Genomic DNA, 17617 nt, shown 5'->3' with positions numbered 1-17617 from the left:
GATGCTCGTGCCGATTTCGCTGTGATCTGCCATAGAACTGATTCTACTGCTGATCTCGGTGACCTCTGCCGCAACTCTTACATTCTACCCGATTCCACGATTCCTGCGCTACCTTCATATGAACTTCGGTCTATCCTCGCTCTGCGCACCCAGGCCCATGACAGTACTCTCTGGAGAGAGAGAGCAGGAGCAGTGTTGCTGGCGATGCTGTGAAGAGGTATAGAACCATACCTTCTCATCATCAAAGGTCGAGTGGATCCTCATCCACTCTACACACAATCATCATAACTAGTTATCACTTCAGCATAAGTATATATTAGTTTCAGTCAGCATAGTAGCAATCTATCAAGGTTGCTCCTCATCATAGTGCATGTGTTGTATCACCACTACCTGACATCTGAAGGCAGCCCATAGCAGGTCAGCAGTCTGGATATAGATAGAACTGAAGGCAGTAGTCCACTGTGGTCCAGGGATCACCTCAAGCATCAATCAACACACTGGACACTCGTGTTGATGCCACCAACCTTATCACCAACACCATCAACCTTATCACCAACACCATCAACCTCATTATCATCAACACTCACACCAGACCTTGGTGTCATCATAACCTACATATTGATATTGATTGTGCCGAGCTACCCCTGAATGGAGTGTCCACAGAGGTCAGCCAAAACCTACAATAGTATATACAACAAATGCCACCTGCTGTCATCATGCAACTTGATAGTCACCAAGCAACTAGCTCATCGATACAGATACCAAGACAATAGCTGTCGCACAGTTTGATAGTCACCGAGTATCTCGACAGACCGACCTGGGTTTCAGGCGCGAGACCCCTGACATTGGGTACCAATGCAAGGAATAGCCAGCATTGCGGGGGGAGACAAATGCGACCCAATAGAAGCTAAGTGATATCAGGAGCTAGTTGGACAACTACTATGGGTTTCAAATACCACATGTCCAGACATATCATTCACAGTAGGGGTACTGGCAAGATACATGTCAGGTCCAACCAATGGTGCATGGAGGGCAGCCATCCACCTTCTTAAATATCTGAACCAGACCAGTGAGTATAAACTGATGTTTGGAGATGGATTGAACAAGCATTCAGAACATGCAGTCACTATGTACACAGATGCAAATTGGGCATCAGACCCAATGAATGGATGAAGGAGTACATCAGGGGCCATGACATATGTATATGGGTGCCCCATTAGTTGGAAATCACATGTCCAAAAAATGCATGGTGCTATCAGCCATGGAAGCCAAATTTGTCACTGCCTCAGAAGCAGCAAGGGAAGCACTCTTCTTCTCTTATCTTCTCAGGGATCTAGAGGCAGGAACAATTCAACCAATCTTGCATACTGACAGTCAAGGATGTATTCAGGTGAGTAAGGACCCAGCAAAACATTGGAAACTAAAACACATAGATACTAGGTATCATTTTGTTAGGGACCACATACAGGATGGGGAAATAGCAATTGAATTCATTGGAACAACAAACAATGTGGCAGATATCCTAATGAAGCCACTGAAGGGGTTGACAATGTCCCAGCTAGCACAGTCATTGGGACTGGAGATGCCATTGAGGGGGGGAGTTGAAGATGCATCAGCATCACAATGGGAATAACAGGGTCCATGGAGCATAAGTGAGACCTAGATGAATACTTGATGGGAAAGGCTGCATAAGGTCAGAAATACATGTGGGATGCATATGTGTTGCCATAGTGACACACATTGGATAGCAACTCAGGGGTGACCATGAATGGTGACTCATCATGAATAAATGTGGGATGGGAAGCAACCATCAAGCATATATACATGTTCATACACACAGTAGCATACCGATAGAAATGACAAGCATCTAAGAAGTTATATGCCTGTGTAGTTGAGCTTGCAAGTAGCTCCGATTGGTCGCGTTTTACTTCCAATCTTCAACTGAAGATGATGAAGAATAATTGAAGATAACAATTAGTATATGCCATTAATGGGGCCATGATCAGGCTCCCTTACCACAGTCATATGTCTTCTTGTAATGCTTATCTTTTCAGTGATCTACATCCTAATGATGAGCATGTATATATACCCTGTTGCCACCCTTGGTCATGTCCAAGCCAGATGAATCATCTCTCCTGTAACCTCCTGAGTTGCTGCTTTCTGTGACACCCCTGAGCTGTTGTTATGGCAACCTTCATGTGCTTCATTGTGTCTCTTGCTTATGCATGCTTTCGACCCCTCAGTGTCTCGGCTATAGCTCATGCATTCCACTTGAGATGCCGATGCATCTTCAACTAGAATAAGGAAGAGAGAAGAGCGTTTGCCCAAGAGAAATCAAAGCATTGCGACGAAAAATTGGAGTTCTGCGTGTTGGTCACGTGCCCTTTCGCTCACCATTGAAAAATGTGCATCTATCCATTCGCACGATAAGAATTGTGGCTTTTTCTGTCAGGCGGTTGGGATCGCTCCTCATTGCGTTCTGTGCTGACCTGACACCCCTCGCTGGCTTGCCCCCGTATACTCACGACCTCAGACGTCGTACGTTTGCACCTGCTTGTTGTCAAGTTCCATTACTTATGCGCTCAACCTTGCATTCGGCGCTGCGGCTGAGCCGATTGGATCCTGACCGGAAGGGTACATTGTGACCCGACAGGCTGGTAAGGCACTTGAGAGACTCGAACGTGTACGTTGTCTTCGCGGTCACACACAGTCACAAGGCCATGTAGAGAAGACATACTACAATATCATCATGGAGAACTTTTCTTCCGAACAAATCTGAACCAGAAACCAAGCCAAGTGGAGAGCTTTTACCCGTCGGCGAGTGTGACAGCAGCGGCACCGAGAGCCTGGGTGTCACGCTCAACAACACGGGTGGTGAAAATAACCTTGTTGCCCTCCTTCCACATGCTTGTCTCGAGCGTCTCACCGGGGAACACGTGGCCAGTGAAGCGCACCTTAATGTCCTTGTACGCACCGTACTCACGGAAGATGTGCTTGCCCGAGATACCGAACGAGCAAAGACCGTGCAAGATGGGCTTGTCGAAGCCACCGACCTGAGCGAAGCTGGGATCGATGTGCAAGGGGTTGTAGTCGCCAGAGAGACGGTATAGAGCAGCCTGGCCCTCGGTGGTCTTTTCGGTGACAACCTTGTCGGGCTTGCGCGAAGGTGGCTTGTTGGTCGCCGACGCAGCACCACGGTCCTTACCGGTCTTCTTGCCGCCGAAGCCACCAGATCCACGGATGAAGACGGTGCTCTGGCTCTCGAAGATGAGATCACCGCTCGACTTGTCGTGAGTGTGAACGACAGAGGTGACAGCAGCAGCCTTGCCCTTGTCGAGGACCTCCATGAGCTTGGGCTTGTTAACAAGCGTAGCGCTGGTCGGGATGGGCTTCTTGATGGCAAGGTACTGCTCACCGTGTAAGAGCATCATAGGGCTGAAGTTGGGCAACCAGTCAAGGGGGATACCACCGCTGGCCATGAACTGAGGGATAACACCGAAGGTGGGGACAGCACGGAAGTCATCGTCTTGCTCAAAGACCAGGTCGAGTTCCTTCTCAGTGGCACCAACACCAAGGTTGTAGAGGATGACATCACGCTCGCCGTACGAGAACTCAGAGTCGTCGATGGGCTCCTTCTTGGCCTTTTGAACGATCTCGGGGTCCTCAGGGTCGCTGTAGTCATCACCGGCGCCACCCTCGCTGTCATCATCATCATCATCCTCCTCCTCGGAAGCATTACCGAAGTTCGAAATGATATCGCCGAGCGAGTCACTGGGAGTAGCGGGCCACGAGGGGTTGGTCTCGTAGTCGGTGATCTTACCCCACTTTTTGACAATCCTCTCGGGAGTAGGAGCCTTGCCGTGGCTGAAGGCGTGGCCACCAGCACGCTGCCAGCGGACAGCGGCGACCCAACCACCCGAAACCTCAAAGAGGCTCGAGGTGAGGTCCTCGTTGGCCTCGCTGGCAAGGTAGCCGACCATAGGAGCAACGTAGTCGGGCTTGAAGGCATCGACCATCTCCTGAGGCCAGATGGTGGCAGTCATGGCGGTACCGGCATTGGGAGCGATGGTGTTGGCAATGATGTTGTACTTCTTGCCCTCGATACCGAGTGTGTTGGTCAAACCAATGATACCGGCCTTGGCGGTCGAATAGTTGGCCTGACCGAAGTTGCCGTAGATACCAACAGCCGAGGTGGTGTTGACGATACGACCGTACTTCTGCTGCTGGAAGATGGGCCAAGCAGCATGGCAGACGCTGTAGGTACCGCGCAAGTGAGTGTTGATGACGTCGTGCCACTCCTTGTCCGACATGGCAGCGAAAGACTTGTCACGAAGGATACCAGCGTTGTTGATGATGACATGCAGCGAGCCGAAAGCGTCGACGGCAGCCTTGACAATCTTTTCGCCGTCCTCGACGGAGCCAACGGCAGGAGCAGCCTTACCACCAACCTTCTTGATCTCGTCGACAACGGAGGCAGCGTTCTTCTCGAGGAAGTCGTTGACAACGACGTTTGCGCCGAGCTTTGCGAACATGTGAGCGTAAGCGCGACCGAGACCGGCACCAGCACCAGTGACGAGGACGGTCTTGCCATCGAAGCGGACAGGGCCCTCACCCTGGTCGTTGGTCTTGGCCTCCTTGGCACGTTCGAGGAACTCCATGTGGTTGGCATCAGTGATGCGGAAGGGGTATTCGGGCTTCTCGTCAAAGTCGAGAATCTCGTCGATCCTGGCGCGGACGGCAGCAGGGGTGAACGAGTCATCGGTCTTGAAGACAACGCCGCGGCTGCGCTCACGTCGGATTTGAGCGAAGAAGCCGGCACCGCACTCGAAAACCTGCCCGGAAACGTCCTTGTTCTCGCCAGAGACGAGGTAAGCGACGATAGGAACGACGTACTCGGGAGTAAGGTTCTCAAGCATCTCGGGAGGCATGACGGTGGCAGTCATCTGACTTGCGGCAACAGGAGCGAGAATGTTGGAGAGAATGTTGTACTTGGCACCCTCGATGGCAAGAGTCTTGCCGAAACCGATCATGGCGTGCTTAGCAGCAGAGTAGTTGGCCTGACCAAAGTTACCGTAGATACCGGCAGCCGAAGAAGTGTTGATGATACGACCGTACTTTTGCTTGCGCATGTGAGGCCATGCTGCCTTGGCACAGGCGTAAGAGCCGGTGATGTGAACGGCGGTGATCTGGTCCCATTCCTTGTCGGACATCGACTTGAAGCTGTGAGGGGGGTTTGATGGAAATAAAGAGAGTGGGAGTCAGTCACTGTTTCGCTAGCTCATGCCTCGCAGCCAAAAGCCATGCGAGATCCGAGACGGGGGTCCGTAGATCGGCGCAAAAAGAAGGAACACTTACGACTTGTCTCGGAGGATACCGGCATTGTTGATAACGATGTCGACACGGCCCCACTTGTCAATCACCTGCTGGATGATCTTGTCACCCTCGGTGTTGGAGTTGTAGTTGGCGATGGCCTCACCACCGGCCTTGGTGATCTCTTCAACAACAACATCGGCAGCCTTCTTGCTCTTGTCGTTAGCAGAAGGACCGAGATCGTTGACGAGGATCTTGGCTCCGCGGGAAGCGAAGAAGTGGGAGTATCTGCACAGGGAGAGAGTTCAGTGAAATCATTGAGAGAACGATTGTCAGTTTTGTCATTTTTCAGCAATTTGTGAGATGAGCGATCGGCTTCTTGGGAAACCTTGCTTGTACTCACGCCCTACCGAGACCGTTACCGGCACCAGTAACCACGACAACGCGGTTCTTGAACGAGATCTTGCCGTTCTCTGTGGAAGGGAAGTCGGACATGTTGAGATGTATTTTGTGCCGTAGTACCCGGCTATCGAATGGGGTGGTTTTGGTGTTGGTGTTGATTAGATGCGGGACGTATGGAGGAGGGGCAAGGATGCAGGCGTTTAAGGGGGTATTGGCTGTGTTGCAGAACCGATCGCACGGTTGGACGAAGATGGAGAGAAAGAAGGTAGCTCCGATGGGGATGGAAGGAGGGGAAGGATACGAGAAGACAAAGGTTGTCGAGAGAAGTGTGTGTATTTGAATGGGCAGCTTCTCCAATACTCGAGCTAAGCTGGCTCATGTGAATCGAGCACGGACGAAGCGGATGAGGAGGCAGGTTAACCGGACGCAAACAGGCGGCATTTTCAGGCCGAGTTGCTTGTGCAGAGACTTTGTTGGCCTGAGCGCTCGAGCGCGGGGTCATCGGTCAACACACACAAGGCGCTTCGAGAAAGTGGAGTTGCAGCGCCCTTTTTTTGGTTTTGTTGCTCTCTTCTCTCTTGCCCTTTGGAATCCGGCCTTCAGCTCCGGCTACGATTTCACGCGTGATCCGGTTGCACAACTCCACACATCTCAGAGAGAGGAGCTGGCGAGCAAAGGTTGCGTCGATCTTGAAAAGCCCTTCCGCACACACTCTTTCACATTCATTCCTTCATCTCGCCTACACAATCTGAACAGGACCCTGTCACCACCCTCACATCATCGAGTATCGAGCATTCAGCATCTTTGATCTACATTGCCCACCATGACGTTATACATGAACCATCAGCTGTGTTGGAGCATTCCGAAGCAATCAAAAATTTCACACTTGTTTAAAGATCAAGATCTTCTTGCCTACCATGAGATGGGGAGACCGACATAGCCGGTCATGCTTGTCAAGGCAGGACGGCTTGGGCGGATCTCGAGGAGTGCCAGCTACTTTTCGTGCGTGTTGCGCTCTTTCCGAAGTGAATTCTCGCGCGAGAATTACGATCTCGGCTTCCCCGCATTTCTTGCCGAGTGTACCTTTCTTTCTTCCCCCACACTTCGGCTTGCCTTGGCATGATCTTTGATCACGCAACACGGAACATGTTGGACGCCCATCGAGCGGCAAGCCAGATGTGAGGATCTCGAATGACTGAGACACAAAGTATAAAACAGTTGAGTTGCTGTGCAGCGATTCCATGACATTGACGCGAAAAGTACTATAGCTAGGACCCTGTGGAGCCCCTCCATTCATCATTGATACCAGGCTAAGATAACCCCGCCTTTGCGGTATTGTGGGGCTGCTCTGTCGCTGACTGGCCGACAGTGCCACCGGACAAGCTAGGATGACATCGACTCACCTGCCCTGGAACCAAATCGGAACCTTCCACCCGTAGCCTCTTGCAGCTCATCGGGCGAAGGCAGATCCACCAGACTTATCCTGTTTGTACCCGGTCTTGCCACTTGACTCAGATCCCAATCTTCTGGAACTTCGTCTGCTGCACCGCCTTGCTCACCATTTTGACTTCGGCCGTGGTGCTCTGCAGAAGACTTGGAAGCGACCGATTGCGAAGGCGATGAAGGTCGATTAGCCCGCGTCTTCTGCCCTTCTTGTGATCGTGGCTCTCCAGCCAGCTCGAGTCGAGAGGTCATGACAGGCGATTCGTCGGCTGGTTGCTCGGATACAGCGTTGAGGTTCATCTGATTCCTCTGATGCGATGCTGGCTTGGTCACCGTTCCTGACAAGACGGAGGTGTTGGAGGGAGCATCGTAGGTGCCACTCCCGTTGTTCATCGGTGCAAAGAGCTCTTCAAACTGTGCCTGAGACTCTGTGATGCCCAACTCTAGCAGCTGCGGTGTAGCGACTTGAGCAGAAGGCGTTTGGTTAGCCGCACGCATCGCCGATGACGATAGATACGCATTGGGCAGCAACGCTCGAGCCACTCTCCCGCCAGCAGCGAGATCTAATCGCAGAATCTTGCATCGCGATTCAGCTTTAGCCACATCCAGTCGTAGCGCACGAATGCGGCTGGACAGGGGCAAAGCCGACATCTCGATACGATCTCGCGTCGACTTGAGGAACGGTGTCAAGATGGCAAAGTGTCTCGCAAGACGGATCTCGGCCGCAAGACGAGCCGTAGCACGCTCCAGCTGCACCTCCGTCTCGGCGATCTTGGTCAACATAAGCTCGTGACGCGCCTTGGCACGCTTCTGCAGCGCTGAAGACGCCGGGCTCATGCGATGCGAAGCTGATGAGCGGGGTCGTGGCGGGCAATCGCTCTCGCTGTTTCTCGACATTGGATCAACGCTTAATCGCAGAGGACCGTCCCTCGACAGGTCCCCAGTGTCATCGGGAACTGGTGTTGATCTTCCACTGCCATCCGCGTCCATTCCTCTCGAGCCACCTCGATCCGAATCGGAGAACGACGGGCGCGAGAGCGCAGGTTGGCCGAAGCGTGACTCTATCGTGTCACTTCGGTCTAGACTGTTCAAGTCCTGCGTTGCAGCACCAGATCCAATGCGGGGCGCAAGGTCGAGGCCACGAATCTTGATGTTGGCCGTCCGGAAGCTGGCGCAGAAGTTGATCTTGTGGATCCAGTCATTCATGTCATCCTCGCTCTGCGCTTGCACAAGGTACTGTCGACCTTTGGCTGCGAGCAAACGGAAGACAAAGTCATATTTACCGTAAGAATGATCTTTGACCGCCACAGCATCGGCTAACGAGATGACGCCGTCAGGTCGGAAGTAGGTGATGCGGGGCGAGATGACAACGCCACCTTCTACGACTTCCTGCGCAGGCCGTTCGTCTGTCGGGATGCCATTGCAAACGAGCGAATCTCCAACCTGGTCTGCAATCTGCGATTGCAGAGCGTTGATCCAGATGATGTCCTTGAAGAGCAACAGCTGCGAGCCAGTCAAGAGCAGACCGCTCGTCTTCCATTTACGTGAGGCTGACTTCTTGCCGCCATCCGAAACGTCGTCCTTCCGGTTGACTACGCCCACTTTGGTAACTTTCAGCGACACTACCTCCTCTTCGCCTGTTGTGAGAGCAGCATTTCCATTTCCAGACTGCTCGCCCCCGTTCTTCGTGGTGACAATTTCGATGCTAGGAGCGTGCAGGAAAGCAGAGTTGAGCCTATCGACATCAAAGGATGGCAGCGATCCCGTATATGAGAACGGAGTGTCTTCTGGGATGAGGTCTTCCAGATCTGGACGCAGCTCGCCAAGTCGACCCTGAGTAATGAGATAGTATGGATCGATCTTGGTACGATTGTTTGCGTTCGCTCCTTGTGTCGCGAGGGAGCTTGACATGGCAGGACCGATCATTGACATGGCTGAAGCCTCGGATGGATGTCGGCGTCCAGCTTCCTCATCTTCGATGTAGATGAATTGCGTGAAGGTCAGATTGTCGAACAGATACTCGAGGATGTCTGTCGGCACTCCGCTCGAGCCAGTGTTACGGAGGTAGTCGGCTTTGGTCATCTTGTTTTTCGCGTTCTTGTTGAAAGCGTCCGTATGCAGCATCATGAGTGAGAACGACAGGATGTAAGGTTGGTCGTCCGAAGCAAAGAGACCGCTGTTGCACTCGTTGTATCGTTTAGCAAACGCCTCCATGACTCGATCGATCTGTTGGGTCTCCTTGGGCAAGTGCAGATCCATGAGAAGCTTACGCAAGGCGATATCGAGGGGAAGCCCATTGAACCAGAAGCGAGTCATGAAACGATGCAAGGCTTCTACGTAGAAAGAGTCGGGACTCGAAGCCAAGATGGCGGCGATTTGCGTCTTGGGTGCTGTTGATGCGATTCGCTCTGCATATTCGGGTGCATCTTCGTCGTCATACGGCAAGAAAGCGGACAATGAGAACTTCTTCTCGGGCTTGACAGAGACCTGCTTGGACTCGGCATCTGAAAGCGCCATGCTTGTCGAGAGCTGCCTGCTGAAAGAGGGACGCGAGCTCGACGAAGCGCGAGGTGATCGATTAGCTCCATTGGAGCCCTGTTGTAGAGTGTTGGTTTCTGTGGCTCCACCTCGAGCAGCTGGTGTGAGTGGGTCGCCCGGCTCGCGCCAAAAGCCCCCGGAAGCGGAGCGTGAGGTATTGCCAAAGCTGCCCGGGCTTTTCCCGGTGCCCTCAAGGCCAGCGGAGGAGCCTGTGCGACTCCTGTTGAAGCCGAACGACGGAAGCAAAGAGGAAGTGCGTGGTCTGGCGGTTGGATTGCCGAAGAGAGAGGCAGCTCCCCCATGCGTCTCGATCCTTGATGACGAAGACGTCATGGCTCCATTGCTGGTCTCGCTCGGTCTTCGACCAAGTCTGGAGCTATCTCTGCAGTCCGAGCTCGAAAGACGCGAGCCAAGCATCTTGTCTCGAGTGTTCTCAGAGGTAGACGTGTCTCGCGGCTGATCTCCCCCGCCACGTGGCCTGACCGGCGTAGAAGCAGCATCTCGCGATACCATCACTTCGAAGCCAGCCTCGGTCGGTGACGATGAGAAGGGCTTGGAGGATAGCCCCGAATCGTCCAGAGAAGCACGTCCCGGACCGGAACCTCTGCGAGAGGATGCAGATGCACCAGCTTGCGCAGTTGATAGTCTTAAACGCTCGCTGCCCAAGCCAGCCTCTGCTCCACTGGTCTTTGGTCGACGTGACAAACGTTGGCTGGTGCTCTGCGACGTTGATACGCCGCTGTCCTTGGAAGCTTGCAAATTGCTGTCGCCGGTCGCAACGTAAGCGCTCGATGACTTAGGAGCGGCATCATTGAGGTCGCGGGATCGACCGGCGGCGCCGGTATCATCAATCAGAACCGAGGGTGAGGGCAGACGCGGCGTGCTGGCACGTGGCAACGGCTCATCCCTCCGATCGTTAGACGAAGCGCGCAGATTGCCAAACGACTTGACCTTTCGCGCTTTTTCGGACGTGGCAGACTCCCTGGACTGTCCGGGATGGTCCATCTCTGCCTGCGCTGCGTCTATCCCGTCCTGACCTTCCCGAGATGCGTTGTCGGGAACGGCAAGCGAGTGTGAGCCACGTCGGGGTCCACTGTGGTTACTTCTGGAGTCGTCGCTGTGGACCGATCGTGAGCTGTTGCTAGCGCGGCGTCCGGTTGGGCGAGTCGCACGATTGGAAAGACCTGCATCGACCGAGGTAAAAGGAGCCACATAGAAGGGCGAAACAAAGCCACCCATGCTTGGTCCAGCGGCTTGAGCCATGTAGACACCCTTGGTCGCACGCGTGGCCTTGGGTGATGTGCTGTGCGAAGACTTGCGACTATCTGATTTGCCGCTGATAGAACGCTTCAGGGCTGCACCTGAGTTGTCGTGATCAAGATCGGGAGCTGTAGGGTCATCGAGAGCTCGGCTGTGGGATGCCTTCGATTTGGCTCCCTTGCCTTGCCTCGCAGACATGTCTGCATCCATGCTGAGGAAATCGGTGGGAATGCTTGGAATCTGGTCGTTGGGCGTCGCTGACTTGGGCTCAAGGCGCCTGCGGTCAGAACTCTTCGTGCGAGACATGGAAGCGAATGTCGGTGCAGTCTGTTCGGTCTGGACGGTGTCTTTGGGCACGGAGCTGGTCAGGTTAGTGCCGGAAACAGTGGCCGAGCCAGGTTCCAAAGAATGTTGCGCGGTGGTATTCGGGTCGTCGCTCCTGGTGGCGCCAGAATTTGCTTTGTCAACTGCGTCCGATTCCTTCAGCCCGTCGCTTCCGTCCGCAGCCTGTCCAGCTTCCCCCTCGCTTTCGGCTGTTATGGCGCCCAAGGAGATGGCAGAGGCGAGGAAAGCAAGCGACCTGCGATGCGTGCTGGACGTGGTAGACTCCATCGACGTTGGTCGCTTTGAGGATGCATCCGCGGCACGAGGGGTTGACTTGGCCGTATCGGAGCGTGCCTGGGCGAAGTCTGAGTCAGTGGTGAGAGAAGCTGCATAAAAATCTGCCGACTTGGTCTGTGGTCCACTTTCCACCTCTCTTGTTTCTTCGTCTTCCCCGTGCCGATCATCCGCGCTAGCCTTTCGAGCGTCTAATGCTGACAATGCTCCTTGCCCGTTGGCGTTGTTGCCAGAGGTAGCACTCTCTCTTTCCTTTCCGCTTGCAGCAACTCTGCTGTCTGGCTGCTCCATCTCAGTCAGACACACATTGCTATCTTTTTGGTCGGCTAATTGCTGATCCGTGCCCTCGGCGTAGGTGCCTGTTGTCCTCATGATAGGTACAATAGCAACTGAGCCTCTTTGCGACCGCACGTCCGTGCTAGTATCGGAAACTTGTCTCTGCTTACCTTTGACGTCGACGCTCGGCCGTGGCTTGAGCAGATCCACTTCAACGATGCCGCTGCTGGCTTTGAGCGCTTTTTCGGCGAAAGGGTCGGTGGGTTTGAGAACCTGGCTGGGAACGCGGCGAGGAGTCTTGGGCAATGGGGGCACATCTCTGGAGGTGCCAAAGTCTGCCCTGAACTCGCTGCCAGACTTGCTTTTGCGGCGAAAGGCTCTCCCGAGCCGTGAAAACGCCGATTGGTTCCTTTGCGCGCTTGTATTAGGTTTGAGCTCCTCCTCGATGCTGATGGCGATTGGATCCCGTGAGAGACGCGGTGGCGCTGGAGCTCCTTTGCGCTGGCTGCGCATGCGTTCAGGTAGGTCGAGCTCAGAAGAAGATGTGAGCCCCTGTCCTCGACCGATGGAATCTCGGCTTTGGCGCGTGTCCGCTTTGGAAGCATTGGAGGTGAGGCGGATCTTGGAACTAGATTTGGGTGGTTTGTGTTGGTCATTGGGATTGTAGCCAAAGCCTTTGCCTTTGCTGTAATGAGAGACGGGGGGCGAGTGGTGCTTGGACTGTACGTCTAGTCTACTCTGCATTGACGGTGTTGGGCGTTCGTAGGTCTCCGACTGCCTGGAAGGCGATGCTTGACTTGCTGAGAGCCAAGGGAAAGTATTAGCGAGGAAGCCAGGTGTATACTGGTTGGCGGAGGCAATATCGAAGGATGATCCTTTATTGGCCGCTGAAGACGAGGCGAGACCGGTCGGAGTGGCTGTCTCTCCGAAGGCTGAAGAAGTTGTGCGAGGAGAGGAGAAGGAGGGCGAGTTATTCATAGACGGGGAGGCAGCAGCGTTACTCGGGATGCTGGCCTGAGAGCTTCGCTTGTTGAGCGACGAGCGAGAGGCAGCTGCTTTTGCAGCGGAGAAAGAGGAATAGACACGAGGTGTTTTGGATGGAGCAGCATCTGCTGTCGTCGCACCGTCCCCGCCATTGGCGCTATGAGGTTGCGAATTGAGCTCAGTGCCTGAAGAAGACCTGCGCATGCTGCCAGTGTAGCTAGACAGTGAAGGTTCGGCATGCTTGGCGCGCAAAGAGCTTTGGTCGATGGAGAGGCGACCAAAGAAGTTGGCGATCGCCTCCTGTCCTCGCTGCGATGTCGAGGCACGGCCCCCATTCTCGGGGATATTCAGTGTCGACACCATGACGCAGGAGTTGCGGCCACTACTGAAATGAAGCTCCTGGTTGCGCTCGCGAAGACATGCATAGGTATGGAATCAAGGCGTTCGCCGCTGTTGATCGAAGCTGACACCTCTTGTACGAGACTTGCTGTGTTGTAGTTGCGTGTGTTCGTCGGAGGGAATGTTGCGATTTGTGAGAACGTAAAGAGCTCGAAGAGATGAGTCGGAGCAAGAATCAGGACGAAGCGAGGCGGAATCAAAGCAGGACCGGTAGATCACGTCGCTGCTCGGAGGGGGGTGTCAAAACGAAGATAGGAAGGTTGCGAAGAGCCAAGATGATGATTCCCGTTACAGCAATTCGAGGGTCACGCAGGCGTCACACACACACACACACACACGCACACATGCTCACATGCGCTTTGACCTGTGCGAGCATATCCCGCTGTCGAGCTGCCAACCCTGTCTCACTTTTTTCCCTTTCAATTGATTAAATCGAGATTGCATCCAACACTCCGTCTTCAGTTGATTATCTTTCTCTCTTGAGTTCTTTCATCTCCGCCCGCTCGAGGAATTGCCTGCCTGCACAGTATGCCGGCTCTTGAGTAAACCACTCGTCTGGTCATGTGCGGGACGGTTGTTTCCCCACGTTCACACCCAACAAGGTCAAAATTGACAGGACAATCATCCTCGGCTTTGTCGTGAACGCTTGATCCCCTTCTTCTTCCCAGACCCTTGCCCGTGGCTTTCCCTTTTGCAGTACTAAAGTGGCTCTGCTGTGACGCTGACGAGACAGCCCATTTTGACCCCCTTTCTCTTTCGTGTTGGCAATACGACGTCTCGTGGTCTTCTGTTTGAGGCTCCTTCCGACAAGCCATTTCATCTCGGCAGCATCTCGGATCAGCGGCGCAGTGCACCAACCTTGCGACCCAACTCCTGCAACATCTCTGGGCTGCAATCTCGTTTTGCATCATGTTTCCTGTCGCATCCAACAACACAAGTATCAACAGCGTTCGTCAGAAAATGCAGATCTTCATCATGGATTAGGGGGTTTCAGTGATCCACAGAGTTTTGAAAACACAATACTTTGAAAATATGTTTGGCTCGATTTTTTGACACCCCAAGAAACTGCACAGGCCTGTGACACTTGCATCTTAGGGGTTATCAATTTTCGAGTGTTTTTAGAAATACGTGTTTCTCGATTTTGACGAGTTTTTATTTCACACAAAAACCTTACATAAGCTCACCCAAAGTCAAGAAAAACACATGTTTCTAAAAACACACCTCTGGACCTGGTAAAATGGATTCACTTTTTTGTCACTCTCCAAAATGATGTGCAGATGGATGCACATCTGCTTGCTTCACCTCCTCAACTTTACTACTTCATCACACTGGTGTGCCATGTTGTTCATCAACAAAGTATTTGAAGCTGGAAGCTGGGATGTTTCTCTTCCCTCTTCTCCAACTCACCCATCCAACACAGAGCAAGAACAAGGTGCACCTTGTCATGGGCCTGGATGCTCAAAAAGCAGGAGGGTCACTGGTTCATATGGAAGGAGGACCACAGGTATCGAAGATCTAGTCGATACCATTAGAGAGCATGGTCATAGTGCAGTCTCCATGGAGACCATGGACCCCTGACAAGACTCACATGCAAAGGAGGACCGAGCCCATATGCGAGGAGGGCCAGGCACAGCCACGAAGAGGACCAAGCTCAAGGAGCATGCAGATGGTTACCACTCAGGGGCTTGAGAGACAAGAGTCAAAGGAACCATCACCGGTCAAAGGAGAAGGAGCAGTGTATAGGTAACTGGCAAGCAGGTCCTGAGGAGGAGGAGCAGTGTCAAAAGAGTCGACACCACTCAGGAGGCACAGGGGTGCCAAGCAAGCAGGATAGCAAGAAGGAGGAGCAGTGTCGAAGGAGTCAATACAGCTCAAGAGGCACAAGGGTGCCAAGCAAGCAGGATAGCAAGGAGGAGGAGCAGTGTCAAAGGAGTCGATAGCTCAAGGAGGACAGGAGTGGTGCTAGAGGGGCCCCCTGTACAAGTACTCGATGAAGAAGGTACTCTCTGGAGAGAGAGCAGGAGCAGCATCGCTGGTGATGCTGTGAAGAGGTATAAAACCATGCTTTCTCATCATCAAAGGTCGAATGGATCCTCATCCACTCTACACACAATCATCATAACTAGTTATCACTTCAGCATAAGTATATATTAGTTTCAGTCAGCATAGCAGCAATCTAGCAAGGTTGCTCCTCATCATAGTGTGTGTGTTGTATCACCACTACCTGACATCTGAAGGCGCCCCATAGCAGGTTAGCAGTCCAGATCAAGATAGAACCGAAGGCAGTAGTCCACTGTGGTCCAGGGATCACTTCAAGCATCAAGTCAACACACTGGACACTCGTGTTGATGCCACCAACCTTATCACCAGCACCATCAACCTCATTACCATCAACACTCACCAACCTTATCACCAACACCATCAACCTCATCATCATCAACACTCACACCAGACCTTGGTGTCATCATAACCTATGTATTGATATTGATCATGCTGAGCTACCCCTGAATGGAGTGTCCACAGAGGTCAGCCAAAACCTATGATAGTATATACAATGAACACCACCCGCTGTCATTGCACAACTTGATAGTTGCCAAACGACTAGCTCATCGAGACTGATACTGAGACAATAGCTGTCACACAGTTTGATAGTCACCGAGTATCTCAACAGACCAACCTGGGTTTCAGGCGCGAGACCCCTGACAGCAAAGGCCTCTCAGGAGGAGTAGGAGAGGTGTGGCAGGCAACACCAAGTGAATGCATAAATACTCTCATTCTACTATAGCATACAAGTGGATCCTCATCCACTCTATCACATACTTTACTTACTCTTTACTTGACTCTTAGTTATGTATCATTGCAATAGCAGTGCTTTGCAATGACCCTCAAATGTGTGTGTTGTATCACCATTAGGCATCAACTGTAGGCAGTGTTCTCTAAACACTTGCAGTCCAGTTCTTCAACTGTAGGCAGTGTTCTTCAACACTTGCAGTCCAGTCCCTTACTGTAGGCAGTGTTGCTTGACACCTGCAGTTCAGTCAGTTATTGTAGGCAGTGTCCCACACCTGTGGTCCAGTAACTTCCATCCTCTGTAGGCGATAAGCATATCGCAGTCCAGACAACATCTGAGAGCATTAACAACAGTACTATGAACACTCATACTGTAAGGAGTATGTATCACTCTCTCTCCAAAGAACAACAAACATGCTGCACAACCTCTGAATGGAGTGTTCAAGGCAGTCAGCTGAGACCTACCAGTATGAAGCTGTCTGGTTACATTTAGTTGAAACATACCAAGTAGATCTTACTCAATTAATCCCACTGATACCAATTGGATAACACCCAACCTGGTCTCTGGCACGCGACCGCTTACAAGTGGCGACTTGCCTCCTTCTTCATCTCACCCATTTGCAAGAGGTCCCATGCCTAAAACCTGATATCTGTGACAAGAACATGTCTATTATGAATCCTGTCAAGATATGTGGTAACATCTTGTGTATTACAATTTCTATTGAGGTATGTTGTAGAGAAGTCTCTATGACTTTTCTTGTCCATAGGTGTGATAATGTGATTGTTACTGCAGGTCTCGACTAACCGCTGTGGACACTCCATCCAGAGGTAGCTCGGCACAATCAATAATGATGAATGTATTGCAAGACACCAAGGTCTGGTGTGAGTGAGATGGTTGATGTCGTCGACACGAGTGTCCAGTGTCATGGGCCTGGATGCGCAGAAAGCAGGAAGATCTGGCAAGTCATATGAAGGGAGTGCAGGAATCAAGGAATTGGGCAGATCATGGAACTTGCAGTAGAGTTCACTGAGATCTGTAGAAGGAATGGCTCTAGGGCAGATCCCAGCTAGATCGGCATGAGCCATAATGGTATTGCAAATCCCACCAGAATCTGCAGTACACAAGGTCATAGGACATATTCTGCAGAGATCAATGGCAAGGAGAATTGCACAATAAATAGAGTAGTGGCAAGTACAGCTGGGGTCGCCACCAGATGAAGCAGGGGCGTTACATGGCATTGAAGTGGGCACCAGCAGGTGGGCACCAACAGGGAGTGATGAAAAGGGGCAAGTTGCCACCCAGATGAGGTGGGACTGACCCCTGATGGAGAGGAGGCAACAGGAGTGTCATGGGCCTGGATGCTCAAGTAGCAGGAGGGTCACGGGTTCATATGGAAGGAGCACAGGTATCGAAGATCTAGTCGATACCAGTAGAGAGCATGGTCGTAGTGCAGTCTCCATGGAGACCATGGACTCCTATGGACTCACATGCAAAGGAGGACACGAGCCACATGCGAGGAGGGCCAGGCACAGCCACGAGGAGGACCAAGCTCAAGGAGCAGGCACAGCCACGAAGAGGACCAAGCTCAGATGGTTA

At 52.5% G+C, this 17617-nt stretch overlaps 3 protein-coding genes across 3 annotated transcripts; all 3 read right to left on the bottom strand.

Annotated features, from left to right (window-relative positions):
• Positions 1–2807: 2807 nt before the first annotated feature.
• On the bottom strand, positions 2808–5805 carry UHO2_00979 (putative multifunctional beta-oxidation protein; the record flags this gene model as incomplete). The annotated part of the gene is made up of 3 exons (XM_041553447.1): positions 2808–5220; positions 5356–5598; positions 5714–5805. The coding sequence occupies 3 exons, from the start codon at positions 5803–5805 to the stop codon at positions 2808–2810; spliced, it is 2748 nt and encodes a 915-aa protein (XP_041409381.1).
• A 1290-nt stretch (positions 5806–7095) lies between these two features.
• On the bottom strand, positions 7096–13194 carry UHO2_00978 (uncharacterized protein; the record flags this gene model as incomplete). Its single annotated transcript, XM_041553446.1, has 1 exon — positions 7096–13194. One exon carries the CDS (start codon positions 13192–13194, stop codon positions 7096–7098), a length of 6099 nt encoding a protein of 2032 aa, XP_041409380.1.
• Positions 13195–16656: 3462 nt separating this feature from the next.
• Positions 16657–17106, bottom strand: UHO2_00977 (uncharacterized protein; the record flags this gene model as incomplete). Its single annotated transcript, XM_041553445.1, has 1 exon — positions 16657–17106. One exon carries the CDS (start codon positions 17104–17106, stop codon positions 16657–16659), a length of 450 nt encoding a protein of 149 aa, XP_041409379.1.
• Positions 17107–17617: the final 511 nt, after the last annotated feature.

Source organism: Ustilago hordei (genome assembly GCF_900519145.1).
Source record: "Ustilago hordei strain Uho2 genome assembly, contig: UHO2_contig_02, whole genome shotgun sequence".
In the NCBI taxonomy this organism is placed as follows: Eukaryota; Fungi; Basidiomycota; class Ustilaginomycetes; order Ustilaginales; family Ustilaginaceae; genus Ustilago; species Ustilago hordei.
Note: the sequence above shows the minus strand (reverse complement) of the source record. Positions and strands in the feature narration are given on the sequence as shown.